General features: G+C 37.3%; 2 protein-coding genes across 2 annotated transcripts in view; one reads left to right on the top strand and one right to left on the bottom strand.

Moving 5' to 3' along the window:
* Positions 1–10,553, top strand: part of CENPF (centromere protein F) — a 38,378-nt gene extending 27,825 nt beyond the window's left edge. The window contains exons 12-17 of the mRNA XM_014950784.1: positions 463–615; positions 1,660–1,836; positions 4,364–4,544; positions 5,087–5,560; positions 7,570–7,763; positions 10,090–10,553. Coding sequence (XP_014806270.1) covers positions 463–615; positions 1,660–1,836; positions 4,364–4,544; positions 5,087–5,560; positions 7,570–7,763; positions 10,090–10,299 — 1,389 coding nt within the window. The 3' untranslated portion in view covers positions 10,300–10,553. The remainder of the gene's footprint in view (positions 1–462; positions 616–1,659; positions 1,837–4,363; positions 4,545–5,086; positions 5,561–7,569; positions 7,764–10,089) is intronic.
* A 2,630-nt stretch (positions 10,554–13,183) lies between these two features.
* Positions 13,184–14,116, bottom strand: part of LOC106892898 (spermatogenesis-associated protein 7 homolog) — a 37,847-nt gene continuing 36,914 nt past the window's right edge. Inside the window, exon 10 of the mRNA XM_014950469.1 lies at positions 13,184–13,309. Within this exon, the coding sequence (XP_014805955.1) occupies positions 13,184–13,309 (126 nt within the window). The remainder of the gene's footprint in view (positions 13,310–14,116) is intronic.

Below are 14,116 nucleotides of genomic sequence, written 5' to 3'. Positions count from 1 at the left end.
CTTAATAAATTATACCTAAAAATAACCTTAGCCTCAGACTTTTACAGTAAGCATCCTATTTTTAAAATTAAGTTCTCAATACAGTTACAGAGCTGGAAACACAACATTGTTTTGTGTATGATGAATGGGAAGGTTGCTTGAAAGTAGGTATAGAAGCTTAAGTAATCAAATAGTGCAGGATAGTTTCCTCTTTCCTGTAGAACAAAAAGACGAAAGACAAATTAGTATTGGGTGAATGAGGTTTTTATATCAAGAATAAGTACCTGGGAGCTCAAAAGAAAGTGAAACAACAATTGGATGCTTGCTATGTGGAAACAGCATTAGCCTTGTGACTCTTGCTCGGAGTTGGACCAGCTATGGGAATAAAATAACCCATCCTAAAAACTGCTTGTTGCATATAAGGAAATTCTTTGGAGGTCATGACAAATGTAATAAAAATAATTATGGAAAAATTCATTTCAGGTAAATGAACCGACTGAAAGTCATATTGAGCTGCAAGTCAAGCTAAATGTTACAGAACAGAAAGTTTCCAAATTACAGGAAGAATTTGCCACAGAAAGGAACAAGCTTGCTGAAGAAATACAACTTCATCAAGAACATTCAGAAAAGAACAAAGTTAGTTACTCCACGTGTAGTATTTATGTGTTCAAGGCCAGATACTCAAGTACAGTAAATGTGTGAAGGTTGCTGAAGGGAACTGTGCTAATGTACAGTATTAGAAGCTCTTGCTTCCAAATTTCTAAAAATTTAATGTTCTGTTCTGAGATAAAATGATGATTAGTTAGTAATTTTTCCAACTTCTTTCTATCAAAACTAAGTTTTCTTGACCTCACATGGATATCCAGAAATTGTTCAGTGCCAAGAAATTCTATTACAGGCAGTCGGATAAAAAAATGTGGCATTTCTCAAGTTTGTTTTAAAACTAAATGACTTTCAGTGTTTCAGTAGTATAACTACTTTCAGGTCAAAGTCAAATAAACAGTTTCAGAGCATTCATTTTAATGTGACATATTTAATTCTCGGAGGCTGTTTTACCATCTAGATAATTTAAAGTCTCACTTGTGAACAATATTATCTCTTTAAACAAGCTTAAGTGGTCTTCTGACCTACTAACATTATTTACAAAATTTTATAACTAGGGGCTTGTTTCTGTTGCGGTGTTGAAGATTTTGAGGGTGGGGGGAGGAGATTTCTGTAACTTTCAGAAATCCTGTATGGAAATAGAGGCCAGCTGTCCAAAAAGTACCGTTATAAAAGTGAGTAAAAATGAAAATGCTTAGAAAGTTTTATTATCTTAGAGTAAGTAAAGTGACCCTCAACCTCTCCAGTCCTGATAGAGGGAACAATGTTTAGAGAGGTCAAGCTTTGATTTTGGCAGTGCTGCTTGATTTAACAGTGTTGGCAAACTTGCATTCAGCATACACCTCAGATCATAATTTTTCTTTTTAGAAGACCCTTCTTTGCCTCCTTTCCTGCCTTTTGTGTCCAGATACTCCATTCTTTGACTATAGTGTGTTTAGCCGGTGTTAAATACTTTTTTCTTACGTTGTTTCTGGGAATTCAAAGACATCTCAGCTGTAAAGTTAAATAGTTCAATAGGTAACTGTTTCCCCAGTGAGAAAATTCTAAATACCAAAGAATGTATATTACTGTTTACAGACTCAGCTGCATCAAACTATGTCAGAAAAAAATGAACTGACTAAAAGTTTGGAGATGATCCAGAAGGAACTAGAAGAAAAAGAAAGTGAAATGAAAAGAGAAATGTCAGAATACAAAGACAGACTACTTCAAGCAGAGAAAGAACATCGGGATGCTCTGACAGAAGCAAACCAAAAGGTAAAAAGGAAAGATGCCGTTAATTTTTAATTAAATTCTCTGGATTTTACAAAATGTTGCTGATCCTATTGGAAATGAAATTGTCTTTGCTAACAGTATTTCTGAACTCTATATACTTGCCTTGGAACTCATTAAGTATTAAATTAACTTTATTCCATATAGCAAGCAGTGAAAGGTGGATTTACCTCAACTCAGTAAGTGTTAAGTGTATTTATGATTTATCAGGGACTATACATCTGAAAAAAAGGAAAGCAACAGTATGTTTTAGTCAGGAAATGGTTGTTTTGGTATGAATGGGGAAGAAAGATTAACCACTTTAGGATATAAAGGCAAATTTGTTGTAACTGCATATGTCAGCCACCGTTGCATACAAAGAGCCATGATCTTTTCTGCAGAAGTATCTGTCTGTGAACGTGTACTTGAGGCCAGTAGGACACAGGCAAACAATTTACTATAATTGATCCTTAATAATTTTCATTCTTGTGAATATAAAGTAAATTTAAGACAAATTATAGTAAAATATAAGGGCTTTCTAATGGCAGACTTCTTAGATACAAGATTCTAGTATTCAAAATGTATATGTGAGACAAATTGCTCTTTCAGTTTAAACTCCTCAAAACACACCAAGCAGATTTGCTGTGGAATTCCTGTGGGCTGTGATGTATTCTTAAGTACATCTTTAAAATGCAACTCAATGTCCTTTTTAGTATCATAGTAATTAGGCACACTTTCTCTAGAATGAAGTAGAAATTGAGGCCTGTCAAGACAAGATGAATTCACTGGAGCACTTTATCATCTCACAAAAATTGGAAATTGAGCATTTGAAGTCAAATAAAGAAGAACTAAGTAATTCCCTCAAAGAAGCTAATCAAACCCTAGGAGAACTTCTAAAAACTAAAGTAAGAAAAAGAAATATGTTAGCATTGCCAATTACACGAGACCCAAGGCACTGTGTAGTGAAATAAACATTGGATGGGAACCAGTGCTTCACAGCTCTGGCTCAACTTTCATACAGCCTTTGTTTCACTAATGAGAACATAGAGCATGGAGGAAACATTGTTACTATTGATCTACATCAGAAAAATTCTGTTACTTATGCCAGCACTGAGATCACCTAGAATTGGTTTATGTGATACTAAACACAGCTGTCTGTCGTCTGCACTGAACATTGCAACTGGGTAATAACGTGGTTAGAATACAATCAAAGGGACTCTGCAGTGCCTCTATTTTCTGTTTCTAAATTGCTTTGTTGATAAAAGATATCATGTTCTGTCTTAAGTGTTAGTCTTGATACATTGCTCTTAATTCTTGAGAGTTTATCAGTTCCATTTTATATAGAATTCTCATTACAATTATTAACTAGTGTAATTCTCTAAATTACAGAACTGTTCTAAGTGATGATAAAATAGGAGCTCCACATGCTGTGAACAGCTGATAGCTGGGTGCAGTTCTAGATGTGCTTGGTTTGCTTTCCTAGTAGCACAGGTGAAGTTTTACTGTTCATATGACTGAATTTCTGTATTAATTTCCCTTGTGTTTCTCTCATCTAGTTTTTGTTTTGTTTTGTTTTTTTGTCCTGCTTCTGTCTGTAATTGATTTCTGGCTCAGACTCTGTCCTCCCACTTCAGGAATGAGTATGTCTATAAATGGACTCTTGAAGAAACATAGTTCAATTTATTTGCAAGTAAAGACTTTGTAATAGGTTCCTCTTGTTCAGCAGTTCTTTACTCTATAGGACCCTCCAATGTGGTGTTAATCTGTTTAATACCAGCGTCCAATGATATAGTACTATTGGATGTGTGCCAGTGACAGAGAACAGTACCTATAGTAGTGTAACTGTAGATACAGGGCTTCCAGCTGTGCCTGCTGTGTGGTGTTTGCACACAGGTTGGTACCAGGCCAGATGAGCAGCCCAGGAGAGTGGAACTGGGTGGAAAGGAATGATCTGCTTCTGCTCAGAATGGTATTTTAGAGCTGGAATTCAGAGAGCAGAGCAGGCCTGGGTTATCTTGCCTTTGTGGTAATAAGATGTGTTAGGGATGAAAAGAATAAAAGACACTCAGATTAGGAGAGAGCACTTTAGTGTTGGTTTGAAACTTGTTACCTGGAAAGCAGCACTTTTTTATGCCATGTTAACGCAGTGGTAACAGGTGGAAAAAGGACTGTTGTCTCTGAGATCATAAAGCTTTCTCATAGGGAGAATGCTAGTCTTGACATCAGTTATCTGAACATTCATAATTTGTTGGTATATCTCAAGAAAATAAGTCTCCCATATTGGAATCTGAATTCTTGTTTTTCCTGCTGAGTTAATCGCTTGTATGTACCCATCTAGTAAGAGGAAACTTTCACATTTCCTGCACTAAAGGAGCTGCTATAATGAGGTTGTATGGAAACAAGAAAACACGTAGAGATTACAACCATGCTCTACAGCTAATACTGCATACCAGTTGAGCTTCCATTTGACATTTTAATGTTTAAGTGGAAGAATAATGTTTCTGGTGTAATAACTACATTTCATGTTTTGTAGGCTGATAATATTAACATTATAGTACAACTGAAGAATGAAAATGAATTTGCCCACAATAGAACAGAGCTGTTGATGAAATCATGTAAGAAGATGGAACAGGAAAAGGAAAGGTTGCAGAAACAACTAGATGAACATGATGAACTATTAAAAAAGACAAATCTAACTATGTCGAAGAAAGAAGGTAACCAAATCTAGATGCAATCCTAATGTTTTCTTAGCAGTGCATTAGTTCATAAAACTTTTTCCCTAAAGAAGATCTATGGATTATGAATATATTTTTTAAAATATTACATTTTTGTGTTTAAAAACTACTTAAGGTAGAAGGGAAGTGTTTATTTTAATAGCTAAAGTTTGTATACAAGTTCTTCTGTTGTTTTCCAGCAAGCTTTCTCCTCTGATTCTCAGGCTTTGTTCTTTATATTTTGGTTCAACTCATGAGATGCACTGTATTGTAAATGATACTTAAAGTTGACAGGGAAAATGTTTGCCCATGCACTGTTCAATGATTCTTCTCAAATTTTGCATGTTTGTTCTCTATTTAGCAAATACATTATTATGTCTAACTTATTACTGATTTTGTTATACACTGTCACTTATTCTTTTTTATAGTTGCACAGTTATAGAACATGTACAATTAATTAAATTATGTGTGACCATTATAAATTCTTATTTATGCTTTTTTTTGGGGTCAGTTATATGAATAATGATATTTTGCTTTGAAAGGTGCTGATGAGAATGCCATTACAGAACAAATGAAGTTAAAACTGGAAGAATTACAGGAATCTACAGAAGTGAAAACCAGAGAAGCAAATGAGAACTTGGAGAAATACTGCTCTGTAATTGTTAAACATTGTAAACTAGAGGAAGCAAATGAGATGCTAAAAACACAAGACAGTTTGAGTGCTCAGCTGAAACAGCTAACAAGTGATGCCGCTAGCACTCCTTTGCTGAATTCAGATAACTCGTTAACAGTGAGCAATCGGTGTGTCAAAGAGATGAGGTCAGATGAAGACACTACTAAGCTTTCAAGTAAAAGGCAGAGACATGAAGACAACAGGGAAGATAATAGAGAACCAAGATCCCCCGTGTCAGAGACTTCATCCAAAAAAAAAAGGAAGAATGATATCTGTCAGAATCTGCTGGGTCAGGAAAACACAGACAATGAGCTAGATGGACTTCCAGAAGTAGTGGAAAAAGGTATTTATAGTTAGTTATAAAGGCAAGCATTTTCTGAGCATAGCATGTGGGGTTTTTTCTTGTTGCCAAATTTGTTTAACTCTGGGTAAGTAGGTGACTATGCAAACATTTTTGGTGACTGTTGGAAGGTGAAAGTAGTCAATGGGAGATGTGTCAGTTAGTGCTAAGGGTAGTGTTTGTGCAGCTGTGGTGTTAGATCAGCATAATACGTGTATGTTGGATTAAAACCTACTGTTCTAAGAGTTAACTGCTCATGGCAGTTACAGCTTTGTAGTTCCTCATGATGCGTGCATTAGAGGCTAAATGTGATATGTAACAGCAACAAAGTTTTGCTGACGGAAGACTTGCCCTAGTCATTTAAAAGCATTATTTGAACCATTCACTGAAACTTATATGAGAATAGATGGAGTGAATTTGATCTTAAAGGCTATAAGACTGGGGCACTAGAGTACCATGCTGTGCTGGAGTCATGTTTGCTCTATCCATAGCCCCACAGTTCTTTCAGTATTACCCCTTACGAGGTCAAAGAGGCATTTAATAGCTATGTGAGGTCTGACTGGCAAGTGATTGGTGGTGAGGGCTGCAGGGCTCTGAGGAAGGAGGTCAGGGCTACCTCATGCTGGACATGTTTGGGCCCAGCTGGCTCCAAAAGGACAAAACCGTGCACTGGAACCAGTCAGAAGTGTTTGTCACATCTCTGTGAAAACGTGAGTAAGAAAGGGCTGTAAATGTTGAGATGAAAGAAAAACAATGCTGGGGCTGGAAGCACAGGAGTAGTGCTGAAACAACCTATTCTACAGAGCAGGACATGGGGCTGAGGAGGGTGGTGGTGGCCTGAGCAGGGGCAGAAGATGGGGGTAGCCTACGTGGGGTGAGAGTAGACTGAGGAGGTGTGACCCCAGTGGGACTACAGCCAGTGGGGTCCTCAATACCTGAAACAAGGAGCAGGATCTGACCCCCATCTCTTGTGCCTCTATTACATCACTGAGGTGGTACTGTGCGGTGAGGCGACTGGATGCCAGAAACTGAGACATCACTGAGGTGGTACTGTGCGGTGAGGCAACTGGATGCCAGAAACTGAGGAGAGGTGTTTTCCCCAATTATTTGCTTATTTGTGTGTGTTTACTTCTTTCAGTACCAGAATCGGTAATTAAAAGTGTGTTAATTCGCAATACTTTAAATCGATTAAAATTCCCTGAGCCAAAACTCTTGCTTGCAGCAGTAATATATTACCATCTTCATGAGAGTTCAGCTTTGTTCTGCTACCAATGCACTGAAATTAGGTAGCCTGATGTTCCATAAAAGGGCTCACTGTAGCAGAAAGTAACTAGGAAGATTGCATAAATCAGGGCTCGAAAAATATATTGTACGTTCAACTACCTATTAAGTACCCCTTTATAATAAATGCAATTGCAATCATTAAAGGGCAATCCATAGAGATACTGAATCACCGTCACTTCAGTGATCATTCCCAGAAAACAGGATTTCTAAGTCTGGGCATTATTTGTATTTCGTTATCTTACCAGCATTATTGTTTTTCTGGAAATACACCTGTTCTGAGGACATATGTGCTGGTTAATTTTGACTTCTAGGCTAGAGACATAATAGACAGCCTGTAACCCTATAGTTCTACGCAGAGAAAAATAAGAAAAATCAGGAATATCATGTCACAATAATGTGTTCTGATTGAATTCTAGTAAAACCAGTACGTTTTCAGACTGAAATTGTTCTCCAGATAATAATGTACCTGTAAAGAAAAAGATCAAGCACGTGTTTGAAAAACTTTGCTACAGAATTACTGTTGTATCTTGTCTGCAGTTCCTAGGGCTTGCATATGAATTTTGGAATACACAAGATCTGTTCAGTGATCTTTTTGATCTGTTTTCTGCAGTAGAACAAATTATTTATTTTAATTGACTATTTTTATCCCCATTGTAAAAAAAGAGAAGATCTGTTTGAGAAAGTGTAACTTATTTAGCTCTGTTTAATAGAAGCTGTTTATATTTCAGGGATTGCCGATATCCCCACTGGAAAGGTTAGCCCTCACAGTTTACAAAGAACAACCCCAAATCAAAGAACTGGTCTCCATGTGACTTCCCCAAGTGAGAAATTGTCTTTGCCCACACAAGACATAGAGAAATGTGGACCAAATAATCTTAGTGAGCACTCCTGTTTGACACCTGGTGGCAGCAAACCACAAAAGGTAACTTTAAAAAAATTTATCTGGGTATGAAAGCCATGGGGAAAACTAATATATTCATTAAATGTATCCATCTTGCCAAGTAAGTTTGAGGACATACCATCATTCTTTACGTCTCTCAGCAATACAGTGAAAGTAAGATCATAAGTACTGAATTACTTAAAACATGACAGAGGTCTTGACCACGCTAGCAATCTGCACATTGTTCCTGTGATGTAATTTGTGACATCATAAGGAAACCCATTTGGAAATGTCAATTAAATACAGGTATATTTTCAATTTCTAATAATGGATATTAAAGAGTAGATATTCCTTATACTGGGGCTTCTTAAGTTTCAGAAAAAATAAACAGCAAAAGATTTATCTCTGGGAGTCTGAGTTGAGGCTTCAAGTTTTCTGCTAACAACTTTTCTACAGGTATTTGAAAGACTGTTAAACACATAAATAGGGAACATTTAGATGGTAAAGAAGCTGGATTTTAATGTTAGTGCCTACCAGATTTTAAGGGTATTGAAACAAATACTACAGAGGTAGGGTTTGAAAGCTGATTTTTATTTTAAAAAGTATAGTGACTGAAGTTTACATTTTCAGTAATATGACACGTGGCTGAAAGTTTCACAGTACATCAGAAAAAGGCATTATTTCTAAACTGATGCAAATGCTTCGCAGATTATAGAAAAATGTTTCAGCTTTAGGACAGAAATAAACCTTTTGTTATCTGAAATCTCCAAAGTTTTTAACCACGCTATCTCAACCTGAGCAGTAAAAGAATACTTATATCAATACTTCTTTATATGAGGGCTAAATAGAGATATGCCAGTAGATAAAAAATTCTTCTGGTTTGCCAGGTTACACAAAAGCATTCTCATGGCATGAGTGGAGTTTGCTGCACAGCCCATAAAGTACGTTGGCAAGATACCAAAAGTAAGCAAAGGCAAGAGCCCCATAGTTTAGTTTAGGGTTTCGGATTTTTTTTTTTTTTAGCTATAGCAATGGGAAACTGTGTTTTGAAGTGAGAGTGAATCCGCTGAATCCATGTGTATTGTTTCAAATGTTAATTGCCCTACTTGCCAAAACTTTCTGCTTCTTACAGACATTGCCTGGAGGTCTGTGTTTTATTACTGTTTCATTAAGTGATTCCAATATATTTTATTTACACTCATTTATGTATGTTTTCCTGTAAGTTTAGAAACAAATGGAGAGTGGTGCTTATAAAAAAAACTCAGTAGTGCAAAAAAGAAAGGAAGCCTTGGCAGCAGAAAGTTGTGTAGTAATCACCTGCTAGTATGGGTGTAAGTTTGTGGTGGGCTCTCGCTGACCATAATCAAGGTTAAAGCAGTAATCAGTAATAATTTTTTTTTTTTTTTTTTTAATTTAACTGGGGAGGGATTTCCCAAACAGTCCTCTTTGCCTAAGCTTGTATTGACTAGGTCAAAGGATAGGCTACTCCTTACCTTCAACTATATAAGAGAAATTAAGATTTCAGGGTTGTTTTTTCCCCCCAAGTGTAAATATGCAGAAATCATAAGTTCCAGGAATTTGTGCCCCTTCTCTCTTGGACGTTGCTGGGTATGTGTGTGTTTTATTTCAAGATAATGTACATCTGGGATTTTCTAGAGGAATTGTTCATAATATCATTTCATTGTTTACTGAAACCATCAAAATGTGTTGTTTCATGCTTTATATTAATACAGTAAATGGTGTGTCTTATTTTCAAAGTGAAATAAGTCTTGTTTCCTTCTCTTTGACAGATACTTATATGCACTTCATTTCAGACACCCAGTTTCAAACTGTTGCAAATTTCTCAGGGTGTTTAAAACGTGCCCTGTCATTTTCATATGCAAATTTATTCACTTTTCTATGTGAATTTAATGTAGAATTTAAATTGAGTGTTTTGACTGCACATCAGCTAAAATGTGAAAGCAGTGGTTTCTGTCCAGATGTCAGCAAAAAAAGTGACAACTATATTTTATGTTTGCAGAATATGTACAGGAAAAATGAAATACAGATCTCGGTACACAATGCCTGGTACCTTAGTAAACAGATTAAGAGTACTGTCTGTTCCTGGTTTAGCTTTTTTTCTGCTGCTAGCAAATAGTTTGCCAGCTGTGGCACAGTTATTCCATCTTACACTATACCAAAGTGATCGATATCAAGGCTCACTGTGTTGTATATTCAAAATGATAAATGTACTCGAAATATTTTCTTCTGTTTTCAGTATGTAAATTTCCAATATTTAGTCTTTTGCAGTGAATCTTTTGACCTATAACAGAAAGCTCATTTGGTTTTCTGTTACCAGTAAAACAAAACATTTTTGTTTGTGTTACAGGTAAATGATGAACAGCAGTCCCAAGCAATAACAGCTTTTCTGCCAAAGAAATCTACTTCAAGGTCATCACTTTGCACTTATAAGCAATCCCCAGACACTGTCTCTGATAACAGCAGGGAAAGTTGTGTGATACACGAAGCCGAAAATTCTCTAAATGATCAAGGACTACTTGAACTAGATGAGTCCCTAAAATATTGTACGGTGCAGTAAATCTGTGTGGACTTAATCACAGCTCGGAATAAATGACTATCAAAAACCAGTTTGTGAAATAAATATCAACTATATGGAGGGTACCATTTTCTCTTATCCAATGATTAATGATATATGGGATCTGCGGAGCTTGTTCTTTAATATTTACTAATACTAATAGTCACTCAAACTCGTGGAATGATAATGAAGGAACAGATATAATTTATCTTCTCTAGAATTTTCTGTAAATAGTTCTTCATTAATTTTTTAAAAAATTAAACGATGGAAAAATTGGACTACATGTTGCCATGTAGTTCATTGTTGCATTTTTTTTGTATACTGAAGGCTGATTTACAAACGGAGACTAACCTCACCTAACTACTTCTAAAAATACTAGGTTCCAGGAAAAAGAGGCAAACACTATTGGATGATTCAAAATGAAACAGTGACTTCATTTGTATGCGCAAAACCAAATATAAAACCAGATATAAGGTGCATCTAGTCCACAGGTCCAGTACACTGTCTTGGTGTCCCTTCTTCCAGATGGAATAACAACGGGGGATGAGACCTGCTCTGAACAAACCCAGAGAGGACGCTGTTTTCCTTGAAACTAAACATCTGCTGATCCATCTGTTTGTACTTACCAGTATGCACTGGTTTGACCATAGCTGAAGGTCTTGCAACGTCAATGTTCACCTCTGCCTAATGGCCCTTGGCCAGCCAGTAATCCTCAGTAAACCCGGGGGTGGGTACTACATACCTGCCCATCCTGTAACAACAAACTGTGCTCGTTCTGCCCGTAACAGCCATCTGCTGCTCCTCTGCAGATCACCCTTCACTCTGACAACACTTGGCCTCAAATGTGTCACTTTTGATGAAAACCCTTGCCGACTTCTCCCTGCTGTAACTTGTGCCCGAGTGGATGTGTTGGAGGAAATGGTCAGGTGTCAAGGAATATCTGCAAAGAATGCCCTGAGTTAGCTCCTTTTTCATTGAAGAAAAATCCTATTTGAGATTCCAAAAGAAGGTAACTCATCTGAAATAGCCTTAAAGATTCTGCTATCATCAATATAAGAAAATAACTCCATCTAGTTCATGAAAGTGCACTTGAATCTGGGATGATTTATTACAAATAAGCTCACCGCAATGAGCTTGTACTTGTGGATTTCAAAGGTCTACAATAGCACAGAGCAATTCTGTGCAAGAGGAAAGGGTGACACCAATGAAATCAGTCATTTTTGAACTGAACAGAAATTACTTTCCAATAATTCATATTGCTTCCGCCTGCCTACCCCAGCCAGGTATTAGGAAAGCCAAGCTCCTCTAGGTGAGCAGTAGTGCTCTTAGACTCTGAGTTCCCCAGCAGAGGGGCATTTTCAAGTTATTCTTCCATCAGAAAGGTGTTGTTTTTCCTTTCAACAAAAGTGGGTAATAATCTTTTCTACTCCTTGACAAGATCCTTAAAAAACAATACTTTTGGTCCAAGTTGGAACTTCGGAAGTATAACAGGTGCTTCTCTAATGATACAGAGTTAAGATTCTACTTGCAGTTGTTAGTTTCACACTCAGAGTGTTTTTCTCTATTTACATATACAGCATTATTCTGCCTTGCCTATAGCATTGTCCATTAGAACACAGTTTATGAGAACAAATAATCTACTCATCAGTCTAGCCAACAGGCCTTTAAAGAAATTCAGCATTTGTCTCAAATAAGTCTAACAGAATAACACAAACCAAAAATGCTCCATATGGTTCAAACAAACAAAACCAAGCTATCCTTCAGTAACTAGATATACCTATGGTTGGAGTCGGATTGGTAGATCTTGTGGCTTTTTCTTAAATGTCTCGAGTATTAGGTAATTAAAACAATCCTTGTGGCACTATGCCTGGAAGCATCTTCCAGGAACAATGAAAGAGGCCCATCTTAAAGGATGCATTTTGATTGCCTCATCTTCTGTCAGTACACAAAAAAAGCTGATCGTAACAGTTAAATTATTTCAAATAAGATTTTGTATCTTCAAATTATTTAGGGATCATGTGTGGAATTGTAATACTTTAAAAAAAAGTAACTTTTTTGAGGTAGAAGCGTGGTTGTGAAAACACATTGGTAGCGGACAATGGGGAGAAAAAAAACAAACAACAAACCAAAAGCGGTGTGTTTTATTTATCCCAGTTATTGTTTTTCTATTTTAATCTGATGCCTTGAAAAGTGTCCCACTTGGAGAAGAGTGTGGAAAAAGCATCTATCTTTAGAGAGCTGTCTAATCTTAACCAGACAAATTTAAACTACTATGTCATAATGAAGTAAGTAAATATCACTAAAAGAAAGGATTGAGGCTTCAATTATTACATTTTTTCCAACTTGGCCATGTTTGGCTAATAGAAGTGAAGATTTTAAAAAAGATCTTAAGGTGCTTAGATTAATATCTAAATCACTTGAAAATTAGACTTAATATTCTAGATTCTATTGTAAAGTGATGAAATCAGGTCACAATTCACGTAGAGTTTTGAAAGCTTTATCAGAAACTTAATTTCTGACCTATCTGTAAATCAAGCGTGCAGCAGGGAAAAATCGAAATGCTTCATCAGAATTCTTAGTAAGAGGAGCACATAGCACGTGTGCTGTCAGTGTCAGCTGTTGGTAACGAATGAAAGGACTCCTGCATCTGGCTTTCTATTCCGATTGAGAAAGTCCTTTTAAGAATATCCTCTTTGGTGCTCTGGTATTGTTTTTAGCACGTGAGCCCGATGATTGCCATAATGACACTGTGTTATGTCATAGGAAGATGCATTAGTTGGAAGGCTTCTTCATTTTCCTGTTTGCTCAAGGTTTACATTGTAATTGGTGTGAAACCTAGTTTGCTGTCCTGATTTTGTGTGCTCTCTGAAACGCCCAAAGCCGTAGGTTAAAAGCTTGTTGGGGGAATGCTGGAGGCCTTTTGCCATGCGCCGTTGCAGCTGATGGAAGGGTCTGGTTGGTTTGTGATGTTCAGCTCTTTCTTCAGGCTTTGAACTATTCTTCTTCTCTCTACCTAGTAACAAAAGGAAAACGTAAAAAGAGGTTGGTTTGTCTGCTGCTCTTCCAAGATGATTAATTATTATTATTAAGGGACGATGTTTGGGCGGACCTTTCATATGTCAGAATCTAAAATGCTTCCACGTCAAATCCTGCCCTGAGTTCTTGCAACCCACTCAGTTGCAGAGATCCCCAGGAGTTCCCCAAGCCTGGAGTGCAGGAGCAGCCTGAAACAGCCCCGCGCGTCCCACGACAGCCGCAGTCTCATCTGCTACCGTTTGGGTAGGGTTTGTACAAAATTTTTTAAACTTAATCCTCGGTAGGAGAAATGCCATTTATCGAACATGGGCCTGGGGTACTTTCTCAGGCATCATCTTCCAGAAGATGCTCTGGGTTGCACTGTGGTTCCACCCCTGGCTAGTGTGTGTTGGCTCACAGTGGGCTGGCTCAGAAGCGTCTGCCAGTCCCGTAACCACCGGTGGGAGGGAAGGAAGGATGGAATTTAAGGAAGAAACATGTTCTCGCTATCCAGCTTACTAATTTTGCTGATGTGCCCTATGATTGATGCAAATTTGATATGCTTTACATAGAGGAATCAAAATATCAGGTGGAGCTGTGGTGAACACAAGTCTATCTAGTCTTAGGCATGTATTTTGAGCAATAATCCTGTAGTGCCCTAAGACCTTGAAGGTGATAACAGAGAAAAGTGCAACACACATCTGAGGTGGATTTTCTGTGCTGTACATTGCAAATGCATTCCCTTGTAGACAGGGAAACACCGCCGGACAACGTAAATACTCTGTATGGTCGTCACTCCCTGGCC

The sequence above is a fragment of the Calidris pugnax genome, unplaced genomic scaffold, assembly GCF_001431845.1.
Source record: "Calidris pugnax isolate Ruff unplaced genomic scaffold, ASM143184v1 scaffold24, whole genome shotgun sequence".
NCBI classification, from domain to species: Eukaryota; Metazoa; Chordata; class Aves; order Charadriiformes; family Scolopacidae; genus Calidris; species Calidris pugnax.
Note: the sequence above shows the minus strand (reverse complement) of the source record. Positions and strands in the feature narration are given on the sequence as shown.